Genomic DNA, 24,220 nt, shown 5'->3' with positions numbered 1-24,220 from the left:
CGAACCCACAACCTCATGGTTCCTAGTCAGATTCGTTTCCGCTGTACCATGATGGGAACTCCATGTATATGTATTTTTAAACGAACAATGTCCTCTTCAACCAGACCATCAAAGACCTTGGTAGCAAATTATGGGAGTTTTGCTGGTTCTGTGAATATGGGAAGGAATGCTAGTTTCAATGTATGGCAGAGTATTTATCCATAATATTCTCTTGCAAGGAATGGATCTACAGAAGAATGTTGCACATGCTTGAGCAGGAAAATAATTCTCATAAATTGGGTATCAATGAGGAAAAATCCAAATAAACTTTTACTATAAATGCCAAAATAGTAATCATACTATAATCCTGAACCGGGCAGTTGTGTTTATACACAATTGCAGAAACTTTGTTTAAATATTGGTCTCATTTTAAAACCTTTAAAATTTTTACAGATGGAAACATTTTTTTCTCTTAACCATTGTCAATGAGCAGAGCTGTCCCATGTAATAATGTAACTGAGTGTTTTTGACAGTACAGGTATGATTATAGATGGATTAAATAATATGCATTTATCAGTAAATTAAAACTTGTGGCTTTTTGTTGGATGCAGGAGAAAACATTTAATGATTTTGTACTATACTTTCTTTTTAAGCTCCCAAAAAGTCTCGTGTAAGGTTTAGTAACATCATGGAGATTCGACAGCTTCCGTCAAGCCACGCATTGGAAGCTAAGTTGTCTCGCATGTCATATCCTACTGTGAAAGAGCAAGAATCCTTATTCAAAACTGTGGGGAAACTTACTGCAACTCAAGTAGCAAAAATTAGCTTTTTTTTTTGCTTTGTTGTAAGTATTCTCTTTAATATATATTTGGAATTTGAATTTTAAGACAGTATATGTACCAACAATATACAATTGAGATATGAGACTATTAGATTGCTTAATCATGACTTTAAATTCTGTTACCTGCCATCATTGGGGAATTAGAGTATTAAAGTTAATAAATACTAGTCACAGCTAAAGGAATTCGGGAAATACTACAACTCCTCATACATATTTAGAATTTGGCATTGCCTCATGGTCAGAATAATTAATAGAGTTATTTTATGCTATGATATATACAAGTGCTAATAAATATCCAGATAAGAGTTTTCATTGATTGCATTGATTTCTTCAAATAAATGCTCTTGCAGTTTTATATTGAATTCATATAAATGTCAAATATTTACAAGTACTCAGTGTAAACGTTTTTTCAGAATTCCTTAAAATACTGTTTATAGCTTCTCAGTTACTTTACTAAAGAACTAAAATGTGCTTTATGTTTCACATAGATTATTTATACAGCAAAGAAAATATTATTTTGGGCTAATCTGGGAGTAGATGACTTGTCTGAGTTAGTGAAAACTCTGATTTACAATTTTAAAAATGAATTTCAGTGCCTTTTTTTTTTTTTTGTCTTTTCTAGGACTGCTCCCTCGGCATATGGAGGTTCCCAGGCTAGGGGTCTAATCAGAGCTGTAGCCGCTGGCCTATGCCAGAGCCACAGCAACTCCAGACCTGAGCCGCATCTGCGACCTACACCACAGCTCATGGCAATGCCAGATCCTTAACCCACTGAGAGAGGCTAGGGATTGAACCTGTAACCTCATGGTTCCTAGTCAGATTTGTTAACCACTGACCCATGACAGGAACTCCCTATCTCCTAATTTTTATTTTTATTTATTTTTATTTTTTATTTTTTTGTCTTTTTGCTATTTCTTGGGCCGCTCCTGCGGCATATGGAGATTCCCAGGCTAGGGGTCTAATCGGAGCCATAGCCACTGGCCTACGCCAGAGCCATAGCAACTCGGGATCTGAGCTGCGTCTGCAGCCTACACCACAGCTCACGGCAACGCTGGATCGTTAACCCACTGAGCAAGGGCAGGGACTGAACCCGCAACCTCATGGTTCCTAGTCAGATTCGTTAACCACTGCGCCGCGACGGGAACTCCAATATCTCCTAATTTTTAAAGGAGACTTGAGGTGAAACACAATAAAAGGATCTATATAGTAGAAGTTTAAAAAGGAGGGGAAAGATAAGAGCTAAATTAAACAGGTAATGTCTATATAGGGGACATACTGACTGGAATGGATTGATTGTATCAGAAACCTCCACTTAAAGAAAGAAAGCTATTTAAAGAAAGCACACAGTTCATCTCTTGGCATATTGGCAGGAAGAAAAAAAGGGAAACTTCCTGAGTTAAACAGCTTGTCTGTTAAAAGGAAGTATCTCTCTTATAGTGATAAAATAAACTTTTCCTAACTCAAAACTCTTGAGAGAATGTATTTCATACGTTCTTTTGTATTAAGGCACTATTCTGGATAGCAGTTTACTGGTAGTAATAATAGCCTTTTGGAAAATTTGTGGTAGAATCTTTATACCATAAAATTTACTATTTTAGCTGTTTATAAGTGTGCCAGTGGCATTAAATACATTCACATTGTTTTGCAACCATCACCATCATCCATCAGCAGTTTTTTCATCTTGCAAAACTGAAACTCTATAACTTAAATGATAACTTCCTTTTCCCACTGACAGCCCCTGACAGCCACTGTTTTACTTTCTGTCTCTATGAATTTGACTGCTCTGAGAACCTCATATGAATGGATTCATATAGTATTTTTCCTTTTGTGACTGGATTATTTCACTTAACATAGTGTCTTCAGGGTTCATCTTTGTAGTATGTTGTCACAGGTTTTTTCCTTTTTAAGGCTGCGTAATGTTCCATTGCATGTATATACCACATTTTGTTTATTCATTCATCCATTGACGTACACTTGGGTTGCTTCCACCTTTAATAGTCTTTTTTTTGAAAAATCAACCTTATGTTACAAGAGAAGAGAAGTATTTTAATCTTTAGTAAAGGCATTTCTCTAGAAAGTCAGAATAATATATTATTCCAGGAATGTATCTTTTAAGAAATCTGACAATAAAATGATTAACTTAGATAAGGTCTAGAGCAGTGTTGTTCACTAGAAATATAATGAGAGCCTCAAATGCAGGTCACATACATATTTTTAAACTTTTTAGTAGCCACATTAAAAAAAGTGAAACAAGTAACATTAATTTTAATATTATATTTTTATTTAACCAACTATATAAACACTTCAGCATATCGATATAAAAATCGTCGATGAGATAGTTTACATTCTTTTTTTTGTACTAACACCTTCTGAACATTTCTGTTTTTTTTAACATTTTGAATTTCAATTTCTCTTTCTATTTCCCTTAATTTCGGCTTTTATTTCAATTTCTAAACATTTCACTTCAGATTAGCTACATTTCAGTTGCTTAGTAGTCAATGCAGCTGGTGGCTAATGTACTGGACAGTGCCAGTCAAAAGGAGTTAATGATTACTGTCTTTACCAGTCCTTCCTTAATTGTTTTATCTCCTTTGGGCTTATGGTACTTTAATTTTTTTCTTTCAAATACAATTTAGGTCATATAGTCTTTACACAGAATACCTTTTGTGATAATTTCAAAATGAATTACCTCTCAGTAAATAATAAAGTATTATATAAGTTATTTATGATAGCTTAACTATTAGTAAGTGGTTGTCTTCAACTTTGGAACAATGAAAGGCAGCATTTTAAAGATCGTTTTTATTGGAGGGTAATTGGGACGGATCTTCTTTTGAGATGAGGCTGCCTTGGGTGTGAAAACCAGAGAATGGAGTTTGGGGAGAGATGATGATTAGTTGTTGCGCTCTTTGAATTCCTGCCATCTGAGTGATCTGTTTTATTTCTTTATCTTGCATTAGCAGAGACCAGTGAGATTGTTTGGAAAATGAGCATAGTGTTTAAGTGTTTAAGTGGTAAGGAAAGTGGGTCAAGAAAGCTAACTATCACCCAGTAAGCATTATCTATCCTTATAGAAAATCTCCAAAAGATAATTAAGGGCAGTCTTCCACTTCACTTCAGCGTACAAGCAGATTGCAGCTTATATTACCATGTACGTACGTTTGATACTGCTCATCTTACTATTTGCTAGCTTCATTTTCTTATTTAGGTAGTGAGGTGAAATTAGGAAGTCGAAGAGCGCAGATGGAATCAAAATCACTTTGCCATCTGGCTTTAGCATTGAATACAGTGTAAACTGAATGGAGACTTCTGGACTCAACCATCTATAACCTTCTAGCAGTGCTTTAAGATCAAGTGTCTGTACTACTTCTTTGAAATAAAAAGCTGCTAATTATACTACTCACTTAACTATAAATGAGAGATCAAGAGATGTTCATTTCTTAATAGAGACAAGTCATCCTCCAATAGAATATGATTATTCATTCAGTCTGTTTAAATAACAGAGGCATCAAAAACAGAAAAGGAGTTTATTTACTCTGACCCAGCAATCTGTTTCTCAGTATATACTGCTAAGGACCCTCATGCACATATGCCCCAGGAGTATATGCTAGAATGTTCTTGGTAGCATTGTTTGAAATAGTCAAAAAGTGTCCATCGAGAAAAATGGATGAGTTGTGGTCATCAGCATTAGAATATCTGGTAGCAGTGAAAATAAATGAACTTTGGATGCATGCACACGCACGCACACACATGCACACACACCTCATTAGAAGCTATCATCTTATATCTTAGTCTCTAAATCAAAGGAGGCAAGACAAGCAAAAGGGAAGAAGAAAAAAATCCTCATAGCTGGAAAACATCCTCTATTAAATCCACAGTTTTGAGAAATCTTTGTATTAGTCTCCAAACTGAGAATCCAGGAAACAATCACAGCCAATAAATTCACAATTTTCTTGGACATTTTTAAATTTCCAAAGTGAACATAGCTTTTTGTCTATCAATCTGTCCAGTTCCATCCATTTCCTTAGATATGCTTTGTTCAACTGATTTCTCTTTCTACTATATTCATCTATACGTATGTTAACATTTGGGAAGTTCCCCCAATTTAAATTTGATTTAGATAGTAGAGTACTATCAGTACTTGGAAAATTTCAATGTCGATTTTATGTTTACCCTCATTTTTAAAAAGCCCGAATAGTTGTTACTTTTTAACCAACTATTTTAATTTCTTAAGGGAAATTGGATAGCAAGGATCTTAAGTCTGATATAAATATTTGTCGTCTTTTGGGACTTGTGATTTTTCAGTACGAAGAAGATTTTAAAACTTCTTATGGTAATGGTATTTAGGGGGAGAAAAAAGGAAGAGACTATAAATACAATGATAAGTATAAACATATTCATTAGGTTTCACTTTATTTTCTGTTTCTTTAGTGGTTTTTGGCAAATCTGTCATATCAAGAAGCACTTTCAGATACACAAGTTGCTATAGTTAATATTTTGTCCTCAACTTCTGGTAAGAAATTTGTCTTCAAAATCGGTGTAAATTGAGACCTATTTCTGATGTGTGTGTGTGTGTACACATAGACATATATTATCTTGTTATAAATTTATTTCATTCTTTCTTCTATATATTAGTGTATTATAACCACAACTTAATCTTTACAGTTTTGTGCCATAGCCTTGTGCTATTTATATCCCTTCCAATACTTTACAGTTTTTTTTTTTTTTTTTTTTTTTTTTTTTGTCTTTTGTCCTTTTTAGGGCCGCACCCGAGGCATATGGAGGTTCCCAGGCTAGGGGTCTAATCGGAGCTGTAGCTGTCACCCTACACCAGAGCCACAGCAACGCCAGATCCGAGCCGTGTCTGTGACCTACACTGTAGCTCACGGCAATGCCGGATACTTAAACTGCTGAGCGAGGCCAGGGATCTAACCCGCAACCTCATGGTTCCTAGTCAGATTTGTTTCTGCTTCGTCACAGTGGGAACTCCTACAGTATTTTCTATGCAATAGTATACTAAAGTTTTATAGGCTGGAGTTCCCATCATGGCGAAGTGGAAACGAATCCGACTAAGATCCATGAGGTTTCGGGTTCGATCTCCGGCCTCACTCAGTGGGTTAAGGATCCGGCATTGCCCTGAGTTGTGGTGTAGGTCACAGACTCAGCTCCAGTATGGCTTTGCTGTGGCTGTGGCATAGGCTGGCAGCTACAGCTCTGATTAGACCCCTAGCCTGGGAACCTCCATATGCCACAGGAGCAGCCTTAAAAAGCAAAAAAGAAAAGTTTTATAGGCTGACTCTTTGTATTTTAGCTGTCTTTCCCTTCACATATTGTTTTTAAAGATCTTTTTCTTGACCCTTTGGTTAAATGTAATTGCATATTTCAGAACTATAATTTGTCCTATGAAAGGTGTTTTATTTTTAAAATTGAATCACCTTCCAAATCTGGAAGATAAAAAGAGTATTTTTGACAGAGTAAAAATAACTTTAGCACACATGCTTGATTATGATGAGGTCAGAATGTTATTCTGATTGCTCAGTTTAACTCATTAGTTTTAAAATAAGTAGGACTGTACTTGATCGGCATTGTTGAAATGTGGTTTTGTTTAGAAGCTGTTTTTTTTTTGTTTTGTTTTTTTTTTTGGTCTTTTTTTTGCTATTTCTTGGGCCGCTCCCGCGGCATATGGAGATTCCCAGGCTAGGGGTCCAATCGGAGCTGTAGCCACCGGCCTACACCAGAGCCACAGCAACGCAGGATCCGAGCCTCGTCTGCAACCTACACCGCAGCTCATGGCAACGCCGGATCGTTAACCCACTGAGCAAGGGCAGGGACCGAACCCGCAACCTCATGGTTCCTAGTCGGATTCGTTAACCACTACGCCACGACGGGAACTCCAGAAGCTGTTTTTGTGTATGATCTTTGAATAGTTGAGCCTGGGTAACTGCAGTCTTATTCTTCGACATTTAAAAATTACAGAAATTAGTTTAAAAGTTAGGTGTGTAACTTATTTAAACAGTCAAGTTGGTGGTAAATAATTTTGATAGTATTTAAGCTAAAGTATCTTTTTTAAATCCTTTTCTCTCCATAGGACTTTTTACCTTAATCCTTGCTGCAGTGTTTCCAAGTAACAGTGGGGATAGATTTACTCTTTCTAAACTATTAGCTGTAATTTTAAGGTAAGACTATAGTGTAATATCTAGTTAACGCTGCTTAAAAAATACAGTGTTTAAAGCATTCCTGGTAGTGATAGAGGATAATTTATATTGCAATATACTGTATAGGCAAGAAAAAGATGAGGCTAGAAGATTTTAAATGAACGTTATGTAACTCAGCCCTGCATTGCATCCTTGGCTGGTTTTTAAAACCTTCCTGGGGAGAGTAACTGGAGGGAGGACCTCAAAGCAGCTTTGATTTCCATTCTTGTGACTGTGGACTTAATAAATTTTGTACTTACATTCACGTTTAACTGCGTGTGGCACCTTAGTCCTCACAACCACTCAATTTTCTAAACAAGTTCCCCCTTTTGTTCAAGTTTCTGTTTTTACTTCTACTTGTAGAACTCTAATGTTCAGTCTTCTCTGATTGTCTCAACCTCAGTCTTTCATTTATTTTCTGTATAAGTCATCTGGCAATTTCACACTACTGTATTTGTAATACAATACATAAGTATTATCAACAACTGTATTTAAATCTTTTATTTTTATTTAACTTTGTATGTGTTTGGCTTGTCTTCCCTATCAGATTTTAAACCCTTGAAGGCCAAAGCCTCGTTTTAAACTTCTTTGTGTCCAAAGGCCTTACATAGGGCTTTACTCACAGTTGGTTTGATGAAGATGTCATTTATGAGGGAGAAAGTCAGAAGTCAAAATGATGATAGTATCATCTGCTTTGCCCTCTTGTTTTAAAGTTTGAAATGATGAATCAAAAAAGTGATTGTTTCCTGGTCCCTTGGCAGTCATCTAAGTGGTAGCTCTTATTATTATGTGTTTTTCTCTCTTAGGTATAAAGGCAGATTGGTTGAACCATGGGCAGTCTGGTTGAACCAACTAATTTACCATTTAGAATTTATGGAGACGGGAGTTCCCTTCATGGCTCAGTGGGTAACGAACCTGACTAGGATCAATGAGGTTGTGGGTTTGATCCTTGGCCTCTCTCAGTAGGTTAAGGATCCGGCATTGCCATGAGCTGTGGTGTAGGTAGCGGATGCTGCTTGGATCTGACGTTGCTGTGGCCGTGGCATAGGCTGGCAACTAGAGCTCCAATTAGACCCCTAGCCTGGGAACTTCCATATGCTGCAGGTGCAGCCCTAAAAAGCAAAGAAAAAGAAAAAAAAAGAAAAGAAAATAAAAAGAATTTATAGACACTAGGAAATTATTCTTTTGCATGATAGGCCTGTGTTTTAGCTGAGCATATTTTTGCATTAGGGAAATACAATATATTTGTATTTGGGAAGTAATGAGTTTATTCAGCTTTGTTCAAAACTCATGCCTATTTTTAACTTTTCTTTGCATTGTCTTAAAAGTAGAACGATGCTTAGAAATAGACAGTAATATAAGGCTCCATGAGGACAGGAACCACATCTCTCTTATTCATTGCTTAACTCAAAGTTTAGCTCCGTAAGCAACAATTGAATGAAAGAATGATTTCTCTACATCTATAATTGTCTTATTTTTATCCATTAAAATAATGAGATTAATTTAATTATTTAAATATTTAAAGATAGTTTTAATATTAATTTTGATTTTACTAATAAGTACAAATTAGTATCATTCCTAGGTTTATATATATATTACCTAGAAAAAAGGTAATATAAAGATTGGAAGAGGAATGACAAGTTAGTGAATTTTTTCCTAATTGAAAGACAGAAGATAGCATTGCAGATAAGAACAGTGGACTCTGGAAGTAGACTGCCTGTGATTCAATTCCAGTTGTGTGATTTTGGTCAAGTTACTTCATTCCATTGTGCATTAGTTTTCTCATGTGTAAAATGGTAATGATAATAATAATGATAATATGTTCTTTATAAGGTAATACTGGATATTTTGTGCAGATTAAATGAGTTAATATTATTACAGCATTTATGTTATACCAATAATATTATTAGATATTATTAGTTAAATAATTAATTATTTGATAGTTTACCCAAAGTTAAGATTAGTCTTTATTACCTGTAAATAATTTTTATCTTTAAGATTAGTCTTTTTAAGGAATTCATTATTTTGCTGATCGGTAATGATTATTATTCCCATAGCATTGGAGGTGTGGTGCTGGTAAACCTGTCAGGATCTGAAAAGTCTGCTGGAAGAGATACAATAGGTAAGTATCTCACTCTGTATTCTTTATGTTAGAATATACAAGAGGAGTTCTTTTGTGGCTCAGTGAGTTAAGGATCTGGCATTATCATTGTAGTGGTTCGGGTTGCTGCTGCGGTGCAGGTTCCATCCCTGGTCTGGGAACTTCCACATACTATGGGTGCAGCCAAAAAAAAAGAAAACATAAAAAATAAAATAAAAAATGAGTTCCTGATCAATGAGTTAGGAACCTGACATTGTCTTCATGAGGATGTAGGGTCTGTCCCTGGCCTCAGTCAGTGGGTTAAGGGTCCAGCATTTCTACATGCAGCAGTGTAGGTCGCAGATGCAGCTCTGATCCTGTGTTGCTGTGACTGTGGCATAGGCCAGAAGCTGTAGCTCCAATTAGACACCTAGCCTGGCAACTTCCATGTGCTGCAGTTGTGGCCATTAAGAAGAAAATAAAATTTAATGAAAATAGAAATTTGGAACTTCGAGAATAAAAGGAAAGTTGTGTGCATATCATCACACATGTTCATGTATACACACATCCCTGCACATGCATACACACACACAGAATGGGCACTAACAAGGCTTTGTTTTTTAAATTTTTCCTTTGGAAATAATGTAAAAAAAATGAAAAGGATAGTTCATGGAATTCTCGTATAGCTTTCACCCAGATTCTCTGCACTGCTTACTATGTACACGACTATAGTACAGATTTAAAAATTAGGAATTAACATTGATCATGATAATTTTTATTTAGTCTATAGATTTCAAATTTCACCATTTTTTACACTAATGTTCTATTTCTCATCCAAGATCACTTCTTGCATTTAGTTGTCATATCTCCTTAGTTTTCTTTATTCTGGAACTGTCTCTCAGTCTTTCTTTTTTTTAATCTTTTCATAGTCTTAACATTCTTTGGAGGATACTATCCACTTGTTTTCTAGAATGTCTTTCAGTTTCAGTTTGATATTTCCTTATGGTAAAATTTTTGTTGTACATTTTTGGCAAGAATACCATAGAAGTGATATTGTGTCCTGATAAGTACATTGTATCAGAAGACACATGTGTTGATTTGTCCCATTACTAGTGACATTAATTTTAAAGTCTTGACTTTCTGGCTGCTCCAGTGTAGTAATTAATTTTTCTCTTTGTAAATGATAGGCATCTTGTAGGAGATACTGAAACTATGCAGATAATCTGTGCATCAGGCTTAGATCTGCTCATTTTGCCATTCACTTTTGATTCTTGCCTGAAACAGTTACTGTTACAGTAAAAACTTAGCTTAACGAAAGAAAGATAATCAGAATCTAGCTTAATTGGTTTCCTTCTGGATACTTTCTTTAGATATTTATAAAGTCTGGTGAATAGAACAGTATTTTCTAAACTATTCCTGGTTACTTGGACTGCCTTACCTCTGTCTCACCCAGAGCAGCTTTGCATGTGTAAAACAATGTATGTATTTGTTATGTGTGTATTTGCTTTATGTGATTTTGTTGACAGGCTTTTCCCTTTGCTTTTTAAAAAAAAGTTTAATAAACATAATAATAGTAAATAGCTTTAGTGCAACATTGGACTTTTGGATATTTAAAATATTGAATATGGTTACTTGGCAGATAGCACCTTCTATAACTGTTTTTAAAGGCTTACTTAAATGTTTTTGAGAATGAGTTAGTATAATAAAGAGAATCTATATTTATTGTGCATGTGCTGTGAGTCCTACATTGTTAGATATTTTAGAACATTAAAGACTATAAATTATGTGTTTATAGTTGTCAGGGAGTTCTTAATTTTAATCTATATATATGATTGACACAATGAAGCCCTTAGAGAATAAAGTGATACTATATTTAACTATAGTAAGTGTTAAAGTATCTAAAATAGAAGACAGGTAGGATGGAAATTCAGTGGGGTAGAAAGAGTATGCTTTAACAGGGTCTTGAAGATAGTGGTGAAATATATATTGAAAATGATCCATGGCAGTAGGAAGAACAATGTAAACAGCAGCTTGGAGAGGGAAGGAAGTATTGTTAACTTGGCTGTGTCAGGTGTCAAAATTGTCTGTGTAGGGGAAAATAGGAAGTGTGCATTTCAAAGTTAAATACCAAAGTGTTAACTTTATGTGAGTTTGGTGTTACAGTATGTATAAGTGATCAGTTAGATCATTTAGGCGAATGTTTTTGCATTTGTTTATTTATGCTTTCAACTTCTTCCTGTACTCCCGAAGGATATAGATGAGTTATAATTTTTCTTTTCATATTTGAATACTCATTTCTTGAAATAGGATCTGTCAGATTTTAAATGTGTGTATTGAATGAGTTGAACAAATGCTTTAAATTATTAAATTGATTTTTACAGGTTCCATTTGGTCTCTTGTTGGAGCCATGCTCTATGCTGTCTATATTGTTATGATTAAGAGAAAAGTAGACAGAGAAGATAAGTTGGATATTCCAATGTTCTTTGGTAAGAACGTGTTTAACTTGTAAGGCTTTTTACTCTGAATTATTAACTTAGGGTTTCATTTTTGTTTTTTGTAGGGAATAGGGAGGTCTTCCTCCCACACCCACCATATGGTTCTTAAAAGCATTAGATTTTAAAGATTATGAAGTTCAATCTCAATATTTTGTTCTTACCTTGTTCTGCTTAGTTGTGCACCTGTGAAGAAATGCTCATTCCCTCAGTGTGAGGTATAGAAAGAAATTCCTTCTAACACCTTTTTTGAATTAATGTCTTCACCCTGTGAATCAGATATTTTCCTAATTGATATGACAGGTTATGCTGTTATAAGCATGTGAGAATATGCCTATTTTGTTGCACATTTTGCCATTTTTGAATTGTTAGAAGCATAAGATTGGGGAAGCTGCCCCCAAATGATATATAAAATACTATACCAGTCTATATACTTATTTTTATTGAAAATTATAGGTCATTTCAAGGTTTTCCATTTGCACTTTGTCTTTAAGACACAGATTCTTTTATGACATAGATTTTCAAATTACCCAATTATAGTTTCCAGCTTCAGTTCTTAATTTTGGTAAATACCTAATATGATTTATAAATTCTTCTTTGCCTCAAATCAGCTAAGTAAAGAATCTGTGAAGTTCCTGTCGTGGCTCAGTGGTTAACGAATCTGACTAGGAATGATGAGGTTGCAGGTTTGATCCCTGGCCTTGCTCAGTGGGTTAACGATCTGGCATTGCCGTGAGCTGTGGTGTAGGTCGCAGACGCGGCTCGGATCCCACGTTACTGTGGCTGTAGCATAGGCTGACAGCTACAGCTCCGATTAGACCCCTGGCCTGGGAACCTCCATATGCCACAGGAGCAGCCCTAGAAAAGGCAAAAAGACAAAAAAAAAAAAGAATTTGTAATATCTAGGATTGCAAAAGAAGAGCACACTGACAGGATATCTTCCACAGGATATCTGAATATCAATAGATAAAGAAGCCTGGTGATGAGGATTCAAAGTGTAGTTTACAGGGAATCAAGAGACCTAGACCCTGGCTGTTATAACTTCATTCATCTCATAGTCATCTGAAAAATGAGGAGACTGGACTAGATGCATTGCTTCTAAGCTGATTTATGGAAGAACCTGGGAGAGTTGGAAGGAGGTGGAATTGCATGTGAGTCTGGTTCTCAGACTCCTTTATTGCTTTCCTGGAACAATTTTGTTTTGTTGTGGGGTTTTTTTTGCATTATAATTTAATTGGTAGAAAAGATTTGTCTGCTAAAAATAGAACCTTTGAAGAGTCACCAAACTGGGTGATCACTCAAGTTCAAGTATAGAATTCCATATAAATATTCCTTAAATAGGAAGATAATATAACAATTTCTTATTATAGAGTCATAGAAAATTCTGTCTGGAATGGAACGAAATGTTAATATTTTTTCAGTGGTTTTTTTTTTTTTTTGCATTTTAGGGCCGTTCACTCGTGGCATGTGGAGGTTCCCAGGCTAGAAGTCGAGTTGGAGCTGCAGCTGCCAGTCTATACCACAGCCACAGCAACGCGGGATCCGAGCCACATCTGTGACCTACACCACAGCTCACGGCAACACCAGATCGTTAACCCACTGAGCAAGGCCAGGGATCGAACCTGCAACCTCATGGATGTTAGATTAACCACTGAGCCACAATGGGAACTCCTCCATGTTCTTTTTTAAGATTGGCAAATTTCATGAAGAATTGCTTATTTACTCTTACTGGAGAGGACTACACATCAGCATGCAGCTTGATTGATCTTCTTCATATGAGACATGATATATAAAACATTATGGATTTGACCTGTGCATTAGAGTAGATCGGATTGGAGAGGGTATAGTTAGTACTGGGATGTGGCAGGTTCTTTGGGCATGAGGATGTGAGCAGAGGATGGCAGGGAATAGTGAGTGGATCCATGCTGGAGTCTTCACTTTAGAAAAGAACAAGAAGGTGTGTGGGCTGCATTCTGGAGGGTCTGGAGAACAGGTGGCATGATTTGGACCTTTTATCTCTAGATCCAAAGGTTGTTACTTTATGTAGGATTTCATAGACTTGATAGTTAAGGGAAAGATGTGGTTCTCAATGATGCCAAACTTTGGTGTTTTAATTAGAACAATTTTTAATGTTATGCAAGCCTTCTGTATGTGTGTTGTTTATCATTGGGTGTCTTAAGTTGGGTTTCCTAGAAGCAGGGTATGAGACAGGGATTTGGTGTGGGCGATTCCTTGAGGGGGTGCTCTCCTGGAAAGATTGGCAAGGGAGTGAAAGAAGCAAGACTGAGAAAGGGAGAGAACCACATGATCTCAGGTGCAGTTGAGGTTTGGCCCAGTTCTTTGCAGGTGCCAGGGGCAGGGAGCACAGGCAGAGCAGGGCTGGCACGGGTAGTGTGTCTAGACACTTTCAGAGTTGCCCTGACCTAGAGCCACTATGATTTGGCTGCAGGAGGTATGGAGGGGGGAGGGGTGGGAACGTCCTGCGAAAGAGACTTGGTCTGTCTCTAAGACAGTTCTTCAGAGCAGGCAGATGCTGAGTCTTGAGCAGCAGATAGAGAGTGGGTGCTACAGCCCTGTTAAGATTTAACTAGGCATCCTAAATACTCGTTTATTACTTAGTAGCAAATATAAAATATAAACTACTGTAATTTAATTTTCTTTTAAGAAAGCTCTTTAAAAAATAAAAAAGCTCTTCAGTTGCCTGTGGATCACATAATGGAATGGTGATATTAAATTATATAGAAAGTTCAATAAAAACTACTATAAAATTGTAATATTTTTTCCTTTACATTCACATGTATGTAGTCATATATAAGCTTATATTTCTAAAATAAGAATAGCTAGCCTTTATTAACTGTTTACTCTGTTTACTGTGCTATATGTTATGTGTTCATCTCATCTTCCTAGTAACCTAATTGAATATTATCTTGCACTTATAGATTGGAAAACCGAGGGTTACAAGGGGTTCAGCATCTTGCCTAAAGTGTGCCTATGGATTACAGTACTAGTGAATGGTAGAGCTGGGATTGGAACCCAAGACAGATAGACTGCAGAGCACATACTTAAGTGCTAAATGTTATAACCTTTCTTTACACAGTCAGTCTGCTTAGTTCATACTTGAATAGTTATTTGTATGGTATGTAATCTCATAGACTAATTTACAAGCTCTGGAAAGGCAGGAACCAAGGATTTTATCTTTTTAGGAACCTTCCTCCATTGTTCCTAGTATAGCACAGCTGCATTAAGCAAATAAATACTTTAAATCAGCGAGTAGACCATCTCCTTTCTCATAATTGATTTAGGCTAAATACTCACACACACAAACCAGTTATTCCTTTAAGTTCTAGGACACTATATTATTATAATCTCAGATTAACAGCCCTTTTTGAGCTATTGTAAGTGGTTTATTCTACAGTACTTGCTCCATGCAGTGGGGTAGTTGAACCTTGAAGACTCAGTGATCACCAGTTGCTTACTAAAGTTTTTTCTTGTATTAATTTCTCCACAAGACTTACTTAAAAAAAAATTAACGGAAATTCTGGTTAAGGAAACCCGTTGAATCCCTTTGTGTAAAATCTAATCTTTTATGATTATAGAGTTGTATGTTTGGAAAATTGAAATAAATCAGTTATTAACTTTTGTTTCTTTTATACACTTTTAGGTTTTGTAGGTCTCTTTAATCTGCTGCTCTTATGGCCAGGTTTCTTTTTACTTCATTATACCGGATTTGAGGACTTTGAGTTTCCCAATAAAGTAGTGTTAATGTGCATTATCGTTAATGGCCTTATTGGAACAGTTCTCTCAGAGTTCCTATGGTTGTGGTAGGTACTGTTTATTACCTTATGATTTGTTAGTTATGGGGTTTTTGGCTAGTTTAAGTGTTTGTTTCTTTCTTCCGATGGCCCCTCCTGTGCGTCTCCCACCTCACACACTTACAGTTTAATACAGTAACTCCATTAGAGCAGGAACTATGTTTTGTTTTTTAACCTCTGTATAGCCATTGCATAGAGTAGTGGCTTGCATGTTAGAAAGAGCTCATCATAAATGTTTGTTCAGTGAATAAATGCCTATGAATGATCTAAATTTGTAAAACTGTTTTAGAAAGTTGCGTGTTATGCACATTAAAAGCAAAGTTATCTAATGGGCATCAACATTTAGGAGACATGTATTCTAGGTATGAATACATAAGTTCTGAGAGAGAATCTGAGGACTTTGCTTATTCAAGAAACTTTGGAATGTCTGCTTGTTCATAGACTTTTTTGTTTATCCTCAAGATTTTTCATATGAGTGAAACATACATAAACTCTAAAACTAATTAACTTGAGTTTTTAACATACTTTGATATGTTGTAATATTAACTATGTTGACATGTAGTAATCTTAAAATAATTTGAAAACATTATCATGTATGGCGTTTAAGAAGGCTTTCAAATATAGAGCTTAATACCTAGTCCTGTTTCCACCTAATAGGAACTGAGAAAGAAATGCAAATTGTAGTTAAACTCCTAAATAAATTTTAGTATATGCCATTTAAGGCCACTGACTAATTTTCCCTTGGCAAAGACTGCAAGAAAAACAGCCTTTTCCATGAAGTCTTTCTTAGTGCTCTACCTATGCTTCTCGCCCCTGTTCAATTAAGGAAATTTCTCTGTTTTCTTGCTATCTTCACACTCCCTTTTGTGTAGTACTTAACGATTTCCTTTGTGCTATAGTAATTCATGTAATTATCTTAAATTCCTTTGTTGATCTAAAGCTCTTTGATACCAAAATCCATTTGCTCATTATGTACAAATTATTTTAAGTGCTCAGTTTTTTTCCCCACACCCATAGTATGTGGAAGTTCCTGTACCAGAAATTGAACCTGTGCCATAGTCACAGCCTTCACCATAGGTGTGGCAACACCAGATCTTTAACCCACTGTGTCACTTGGGAACTTCTGTTGCTCATTTTTTTTAACCAAAAAGAATTGCATATTTTATTTTTTATAGTAATATAGATCATATGTGTCTCTTATTCTTTTGTCCTATCATTTCTCTTGCCTCTCTCCACACTTTGTCCTAGGTAGATAGAACTACTTCTTTTTCTTTTTCTTTTTTTTTTTGCTTTTCAGGGTCATACCTGCAGCATATGGAGAGTCCCAGACTAGGGGTCTAATCAGAGCTACAGCACCCGGCCACAGCCACAGCAATGTCAGATTCAAGCTGCGTCTGTGGCCTACACCACAGCTCATGGCAGCTCTGGATCCTTAAACCACTGAGCAAGGCCAGAGGTCGAACCTACAACCCCATGGTTCCTAGTTGGAGTTGTTACCGCTGTACCACAACGGGAACTCCCTAGAACTACTTTCTGATAGTGTTTTGATTGAACTTAGTTGAACCATAGGAATTGTTGATCTTCAACAGTTTTTGATGGTAGTTTTATAGGGTTTAATCCAGTGAGTCATATGTTTTAAGTAATTATGCACTCACTGTATTTTAATACAAGTTAATATTCTCTACTTTTCCAAGTTTAGTTTAAATTGAAAAATGTCAAAGCAGGGAGTTTTTATATATGCGGAAGAAATAAATTTTTTTCTGGATATTAGAGAAGTGTTCAGTATGATTCATATTACCTTGAGACTCATAATAAACATGGACTGTACTACTTACAAATATTAAAATACTCAGTCTTGGAGTTCTCATTGTCACGCAGCAGAAAAGAATCTGAGAAGTAACCATAAGGTTTCAGGTTCCATCCCTGGTCTTGCTGAGTGGATTAAGAATCTGGTGTGGCTGTGAGCTGCAGTGTAGGTCGCAGATGCGGCTCTGATCTTGAGTTGCTCTGGCATAGGCCAGCAGCCACAGCTCTGATTCGACCGCTACCTTGGGAATCTCCATGTGCTGCAGGCATGGCCCTAAAAAACAACAACAACAAAATCCCAACAAACAAACCACCTCATTCTTTATTGAGAGTTTTATTTATTTATTTATTTTCCTTTTTTTTGGGCCACACTTGCGGCATATGGAGGTTCCCAGGATAGTGGTCCAATTGGAGCTGTAGCCGCTGGCCTACACCACAGCTCACTGCAATGCCAGATCCTTAACCCACTGAGCAAGGCCAGGGATCAAACCTGAAACCTCATGGTTCCTAGTCGGACTCATTTCCACTGAGCCATGACAGGAACTCCGAGAGCTTTATTTTTAATAAATATACACAATAGGGTTTCATTATGTTTGGCAGAATTTAATATAGGCTTTGGGGATGAATGAATATGAGTTGTAACAAAAATGTAATCTCTCTATTATGTGAGCATTCTGAGTTTGCTGTCTTGGAAAATTTTACATTTGGAGAAATAATAACATGTTTTGAAATATTTTATCCTTTTTCGTATTTAACTTAAGTTAAAAGAATAATACATACAAAAGTATACAAAACAGATTACAATGAAAAGGAGATCTCCCTTCTACCCCAACTTTTTATTCATTTTCCCCAGAGGCAGCCACTACTAACTTCTAAGCCTTCTACAAAATTTCTTTTTTTTTTGTTCTTTTTTATTTTATATTCCCAGCTGTGTAAATGAGTGCTTATTGTTGAATGGTTAAACTGGACACTTAAAGTCATATCAAAGCTATGTTTATCCTTACCTAAGATGGATTTCTCAGGACCTCAAAAAGGTTTTCAGATTATACTTTTACACTCATGCATTTAAAAGTACTTACGGTAGAGGTCCTGCTGTGGTACACCGGGATCCATAGTGTCTCTGTGGCTCCAGGATGTGGGTTCGATCCTTGGCCTGGCACAGTGGGTTAAAGGATCCTGCGTTGCCACAGCTGTGGCGTATGCCACAGCTGCGGCTCCGATCTGATACCTGGCCCAGAAACTTCATATGCCGCAGAACAGCCAAAAAAAGGGAAAAAAAAAAGTATTTATGCTAACAACTCAGTAGCAGTAAGATAATCAGTGAAACAAACTTTTTTTTCCCCCAACACTAAACCAAATCAAAGGAGCAACACACATCTAAAGACTTAGTTTTAATGAGGGTGAGATATTTTTGCTTTGATGACACACTCACCTGTTGGCTTATTAGTTTTTTAGTCTATATTGTCAGGTATTGTCCTGAAATTTTAATATAGCTATTCTCTTTGTTTGCTAAGTATCATTATCACAAAACTATATAAGAATTATTTTGACAGTTTTGGAATAAAAGTTAATAAAATATAATCTATACATCCAGAGTTGAATAACTTCTATAAGCAGATCTAGAAAATGGCGTAAAGTCTTTTGAAATTTTCATGTATATATTTGATTTTTAATATTTGAAGATAAAGTTTAAGATTCATCCTAGTAACTTTATTTTTATTATGTCGTAGTCCATCCTGGGCTTTTATTTTTGCTCCTGATCTCTTTTGCCTATATTTTAGGATAGTCTTTGATCATTATTTTTCTTTGATTCTCTTTTTTGGTATGGAAATGCATATTTTCTTTTTCTTTTTTTTAGGGGCTGCTTTCTTACCTCATCATTGATAGGTACACTTGCACTTAGCCTTACAATACCTCTGTCCATAATAGCTGATATGTGTATGCAAAAGGTAAGGCAAACTATTTATAATATATTTTAGGTATATTGCTATAGCTAATGAAACATAAGGAATGTGGCTAAATTGTAAGAGAGATGACCATGGACTTCCTGTTGTGGCTCAGCAGGTTAAGGACCTGACATTGTTGTTTCTGTGAGGATGTGGGTTTGATCCCTGGCCTCGCTCAGTGGGTTAAGGATCCACTGTTGCTGTGGTTGTGACATAGGCTGGAAGTTGCAGCTTTGATTCAACTCCTGGCTTGGGAGCATCCATATGCTGCAGGTATAGCCCTAAAAAGAAGGAAAAAAAATAGAGATGACCGTGAATAATATACTTGATGCTTTCTCTTCTAAGATGTTTTACTACATAAAGATATAAAAAGTACCAAAGAAATGGATAATCTGTTGCATTTTTAGCCTTTCAATTGTTTACCCTAATTTATAAATTAAGGGCAGTTTCTTTATATGTTGTTCTTCAGTTTTGGAGCTGACTATATTCCTTTGGTAAGTCCATGATATGGAATAGGAGGTCTGTTTTATCGTGTAAGTAGTAGTGTTTTGATTTCTAAGATAACTCCAAAGATTCCTTAACACTGTGCTAATATCTCATGGATATGAGCACACAGGAAAAACATCATTTCTCAGTGAATGCTCTTGTCCGTCTGGACTCAGCAGGGCAGGTGCTCTTTCTCTCTTCTATGAAGTCCTGGATTCTTTTGGTAACTGCTGGCAATGATAGTAACACTGCAGAAAGAGAGTCGGGTGTGGTCCCTTCTGGGAGCCTGAAGAGAGAAAGTTCTTTAGTGCAGGGGCACCAGGGAGAAAAGAGGTATGCCATTGGCTGATGCTCAGAGACAGTTGTGTAGCTTTTTGTCACTCAGTTCAATACTCGTAAGCTTTTAATACTGTGTATTAAGTAACAAAATAGTGTGTGTTAATTTGAAGAGGAAACACTTTAAAGCCCAAAAGGCTTATAATGTGTAAAAGTTATAATTGTTTTTTTGTTTGTTTATTTTTGGGAGTGGGGGTTCCACAAGTGTAGCATATGGAAGTTCCCAGGCTAGGGGTTAAATTGGAGCTGCAGCTGCTGGCCTTTGCCACAGCCACAGCCCTGCCAGATCTGAGCCATGTCTGTAACCTACTCCACAGCTCATGGCAATGCTGGATCCCCAACCCACTGAGGGAGGACAGGGATAGAACCCGTATTCTCATGGATACTAGTTGGGTTCATTTCTGCTGAGCCACAATGGAAACTCCTACAATCAGATTTTTTTTTTTTCTGCTTTTTTAGGGCTGCACTGGCGGCATATGGAGGTTCCCAGGCTAGGGGTCAAATTGGAGCTGTATGCCACAGCCACAGCAACGCCACATCCTAGCTGCGTCTGCGACCTACACCACAGCTTATGGCAATGCCAGATCCTTAACCCACTGAGTGAGGCCAGGGATCGAACCTGCATCCTCATGGATCCTAGTCAGGTTCGTTAACTGCTGAGCCATGGTGGGAACCACTAATCAGATTTTTAAAACTTTTTTCTTTAGATCTTTATGTGGTTTTTAGGATAAAGGCATAATGCTTTCAATGATATGTATCCTTTTTATTCAAAAACAATTCTGTGCTGATATTTAATTTTGTTTTTTGGCTCAGCAAATTCTTATTTATTTGTCATGGTTAGGAATGGAAATCTCTATAACTGAGAATTATCTTAACGTGTATCATGCATTTTCAAAGAATGTGAATATTATAAAATATATGTAACACTGAAGTTGTAGATAATTAGATCCTGTCATAGATCTAGGTCCTTTTGCATTTCAGGGTCATAATCTTGAATATCAACTGAAATTTATTCTAGTGAAACTGGGGAAGTGCTGCTTATTAGAGGATTTTGGCAGATTGTTGTGTAAATGAACTTTACCAAACTGATATTTTGAGAACATGAGCTTTTTGGAAAATTTGAAAAGTAAAAATTGGGAGTTCCTGTTGTGGCGCAGCGGAAACGAATCCGACTAGGAACCATGAGGTTGCGGGTTCAATCCCTGGCCTTGCTCAGTGGATTAAGAATCCTGCGTTGCTGTGAGCTGTGGTGTAGGTTGTAGACGCAGCTGGGATCTGGTGTTGCTGTGGCTCTGGTGTAGACTGGTGGCTACAGCGTGGATTAGACTCCTAGCCTTGGAACCTCCATATGCCGTGGGAGCGGCCCTAGAAAAGACAAAAAGAAAAAGAAAAAGAAAAATTGGAGGTTAATTTAAGGGAGTTTTAAAAAAAAGAACTGTCACAGGGGACCCAATTTTATTAAATGATTGTTTAATTTATTTGAATATTTTAAGATGAAAGGAAAGAGAAAATATTTGTATATGTAGGATAAAGGCAGTCTTTTCTTGATTGTCTTCACATCTAGATTTAGGCAATTTGCAGCAATTGAAGGCAGGCAGATACCTTCTGGAAAAGTAGAAGGGTGTGTCCCAGAGCTGCAATAGAAACTGGAGAGGAGAAATCTACTTTCATGGGGTTTTTCACTTCTAATAGCCAAGCATATTTATATATAGCTTCTGAAATTTTAGCATTTGTCAACATTATTTATTGTGCTTAAGATAGATTTTTTTTTAACCTTTGACATTTGGTATGTAGGAAACATCCTTGATCGTATTCAGATTTGTAGCCAGATATATTTCAGAAATCAGACTCTTATTTATGTAGGCAATTTTGTTTTTTAATGTCTTCATTAAAAAATTGTCTTGGAGATCAAATTAAAAGTTTTTTATTACATAGCAACACATAAATAACTGCATCTTTTTCCTTTTTTCAGCCACGCCTGTGGCATATGGAAGTTCTCAGGCTAGCGGTTGAATTGGAGCTGCAGCTGCAGGTTCACGCCACAGCCACAGCAATGTGAGATTTGAGCTGCATCTGTGACCTACACTGCAGCTTGTGACAACGCCAGATCCTTAACCCACTGATTGAGGCCAGGGATTGAATCCACATCCTCATGAATACTACTTTGGATTCTTAATCCACTGAGCCACAATGGGAACTCCTATGACTACATTGTTAAAAGTGAATTTTTCCTTTAAAAGTCAGGGTTTTACTTTCGTTTATGTAATTTGCTTTTATTCAGTTACAAAATAGGGTTTTTAGTTTAATATTCATGAAATCATTCTATCAACTATATTTTTAATTCTCATTAGTCATGTTTTTAATACTTTTTCTGTTCTTGGGTCATTTAAATTCATCATAGTTTTTTCTAGATTATTAAATATTCTTACAAATATTTCAAGAATATGTTATACCAATATTTTAATAACATTGTGAAGGCTTTTGAGTACTGACTTCTCTTTCTTAGGTGTCCTTTGGCTGACTGAGCCTGTGTGTATGTACATATAAGCAGGACGTGCATATTAAAAGTTGTCAGTAGTTAAAAGTTGTCAGTATTCTTGTGTTACGCATTATGAGTTCCTCATTAAAAAAAAAAAAAATTGTTCTCACATAACCCCTTTACTCTGAATAGTGATTCTGTGAAATAGAATAATATGTTTCCCACCAGAAGGATTCTTGCCTTTGATTTTACACCTTTTTTTAAAATGCATAAAGAGAGCAAGCAGTTTTTCTTACCTATTTTAAAGATAGGAGTTATTATTTTTGTCATTATTTTGAAAACAGAGTACCAGTGTATTGCAGCTGAGTCTCAGTAATTAATCAGTGAGGGCTTTTTGGCAATTGTTTTTTTTTTTTTTGTTTTGTTTTTGTTTTGTTTTGTTTTAGATCATTTTTATTTTATTTTATTTTTTTTATAATTTTTTTTTTTATTTTCCCACTGTACAGCAAGGGGGTCAGGTTATCCTTAGGCAATTGTTTTTGATTCTTAGTTGAATCTAGATGATAAAGGAAAGAATGATTTTTTTTTTTTTTTGGTAACTTTACCATCTCACTGTTTTTTAATCTTCTTGACAACACTAATGAAATGATGGATTGGAGGGTCAAACTGGGTTATCTGAGGGCTCCTTAACTGCTGAGGCTCCGCTTGCTGCCTGTCTTCTCTGGCTCGTGTTTCCTAGTGAAAGTATTTCTATTTGTAGTCTTTATTTTACTTAGTCATGATTTCCTTTTGAATCTTTTTCATTTGTTCCTAGATAATCAAGCTAAAATTATTTTCATCAATAAAAGTTTTGCAGGTTTCACTTGAGTTTTTATCTTCTTTTATTTGTTTATTAGATTTTTAAAAAATTATTTCTGCAATACAATTTTTTTCTACTATAAAGAGTTTTATCTTCTTTTAAAGAACCATTAACATAACAACCTATCACAGCTATAACATAACCTAGTTTTTTAAAAATGAGAGTTTTTAAAGATGATTTCAGAAACTTAATGAGAGGAATCAGCTTGAGAATAGGTAGTAAGCAGTAAAGAAGAAATGGACAACTGATCTGTAAGACAAAAGCTTAAAATTTCATAGTTCTGTATTCAACTAATAAATGCAAGCCATGCCTTCATGCCTTTTCATTAGGTTGTTTTCCAAGTGAAAGGCATTTTTGTTGCTAATTTAAGCAAGTGGTTAGTAGGTTGAAGTCCCAAATCCTTATATTTAATAATAATGTATTTAATATGTTTTGAATACTTAGTATTATTTTCTTAGTGTTTTAATTCCTGCAAGTTTTTGTAAATGGAAAGCTTATGTTTAAGGGAAAATTAATAATAATTGTGGGTTTTTTAAAAAAATTTTTTTTCCTATCTCTTACTTTTAGGTGCAGTTCTCTTGGTTATTTTTTGCAGGCGCTATCCATGTATTTTTTTCATTTTTCATTGTAACTCTCTTGTGCCATTATAATAATTGGGATCCTGTGATGGTGGGAATCAGAAGAATTTTTGTCTTTATATGCAGAAAACATCGAATTCAGAGGTAGGTTAAGTGCCAATATAAATTAAAAAAATAATGTTTGATAAGTAAATTGAGAATCATATCATGCTGGCCTAGCCTTTAGACATTCTATGAAGAATTATTAAAAGGTTTAATTTTATATGTACCATGACAGATAAAATAATTCATTCAGATCCTTTGGGTGATAAAATAGTTTCTCATAACTGCTTTTT

The 24,220-nt window shown here is 35.8% G+C and overlaps 1 protein-coding gene across 4 annotated transcripts in view; it reads left to right on the top strand.

Annotated features, from left to right (window-relative positions):
- Positions 1-24,220, top strand: part of SLC35F5 (solute carrier family 35 member F5) — a 46,698-nt gene that overhangs the window by 10,534 nt on the left and 11,944 nt on the right. For 2 of the 4 annotated variants that reach the window (XR_014828738.1, NM_001243692.1), the window contains exons 7-14: positions 633-823; positions 5,249-5,330; positions 6,906-6,993; positions 9,069-9,133; positions 11,473-11,577; positions 15,245-15,404; positions 19,060-19,150; positions 23,875-24,029. Coding sequence is in view for 1 of the 4 variants with exons in the window: in NM_001243692.1 (NP_001230621.1) it covers positions 633-823; positions 5,249-5,330; positions 6,906-6,993; positions 9,069-9,133; positions 11,473-11,577; positions 15,245-15,404; positions 19,060-19,150; positions 23,875-24,029 (937 nt within the window). In the remaining 3 variants the exon portion in view is untranslated. Of the gene's footprint in view, positions 1-632; positions 1,474-1,769; positions 4,340-5,248; positions 5,331-6,905; positions 6,994-9,068; positions 9,134-11,472; positions 11,578-15,244; positions 15,405-19,059; positions 20,179-21,224; positions 21,369-23,874; positions 24,030-24,220 lie in introns of those variants that run through there. The other 2 variants (XR_014828739.1, XR_014828740.1) reach the window with 2 other exon arrangements.

Source organism: Sus scrofa, chromosome 15, assembly GCF_054392235.1.
Source record: "Sus scrofa isolate SSC_HxYL_T2T_F1_AM1 chromosome 15, Sscrofa_HxYL_maternal_Yorkshire_Landrace_v2.0, whole genome shotgun sequence".
NCBI classification, from domain to species: Eukaryota; Metazoa; Chordata; class Mammalia; order Artiodactyla; family Suidae; genus Sus; species Sus scrofa.
This window is presented reverse-complemented; position numbering and strand designations above follow the sequence as displayed.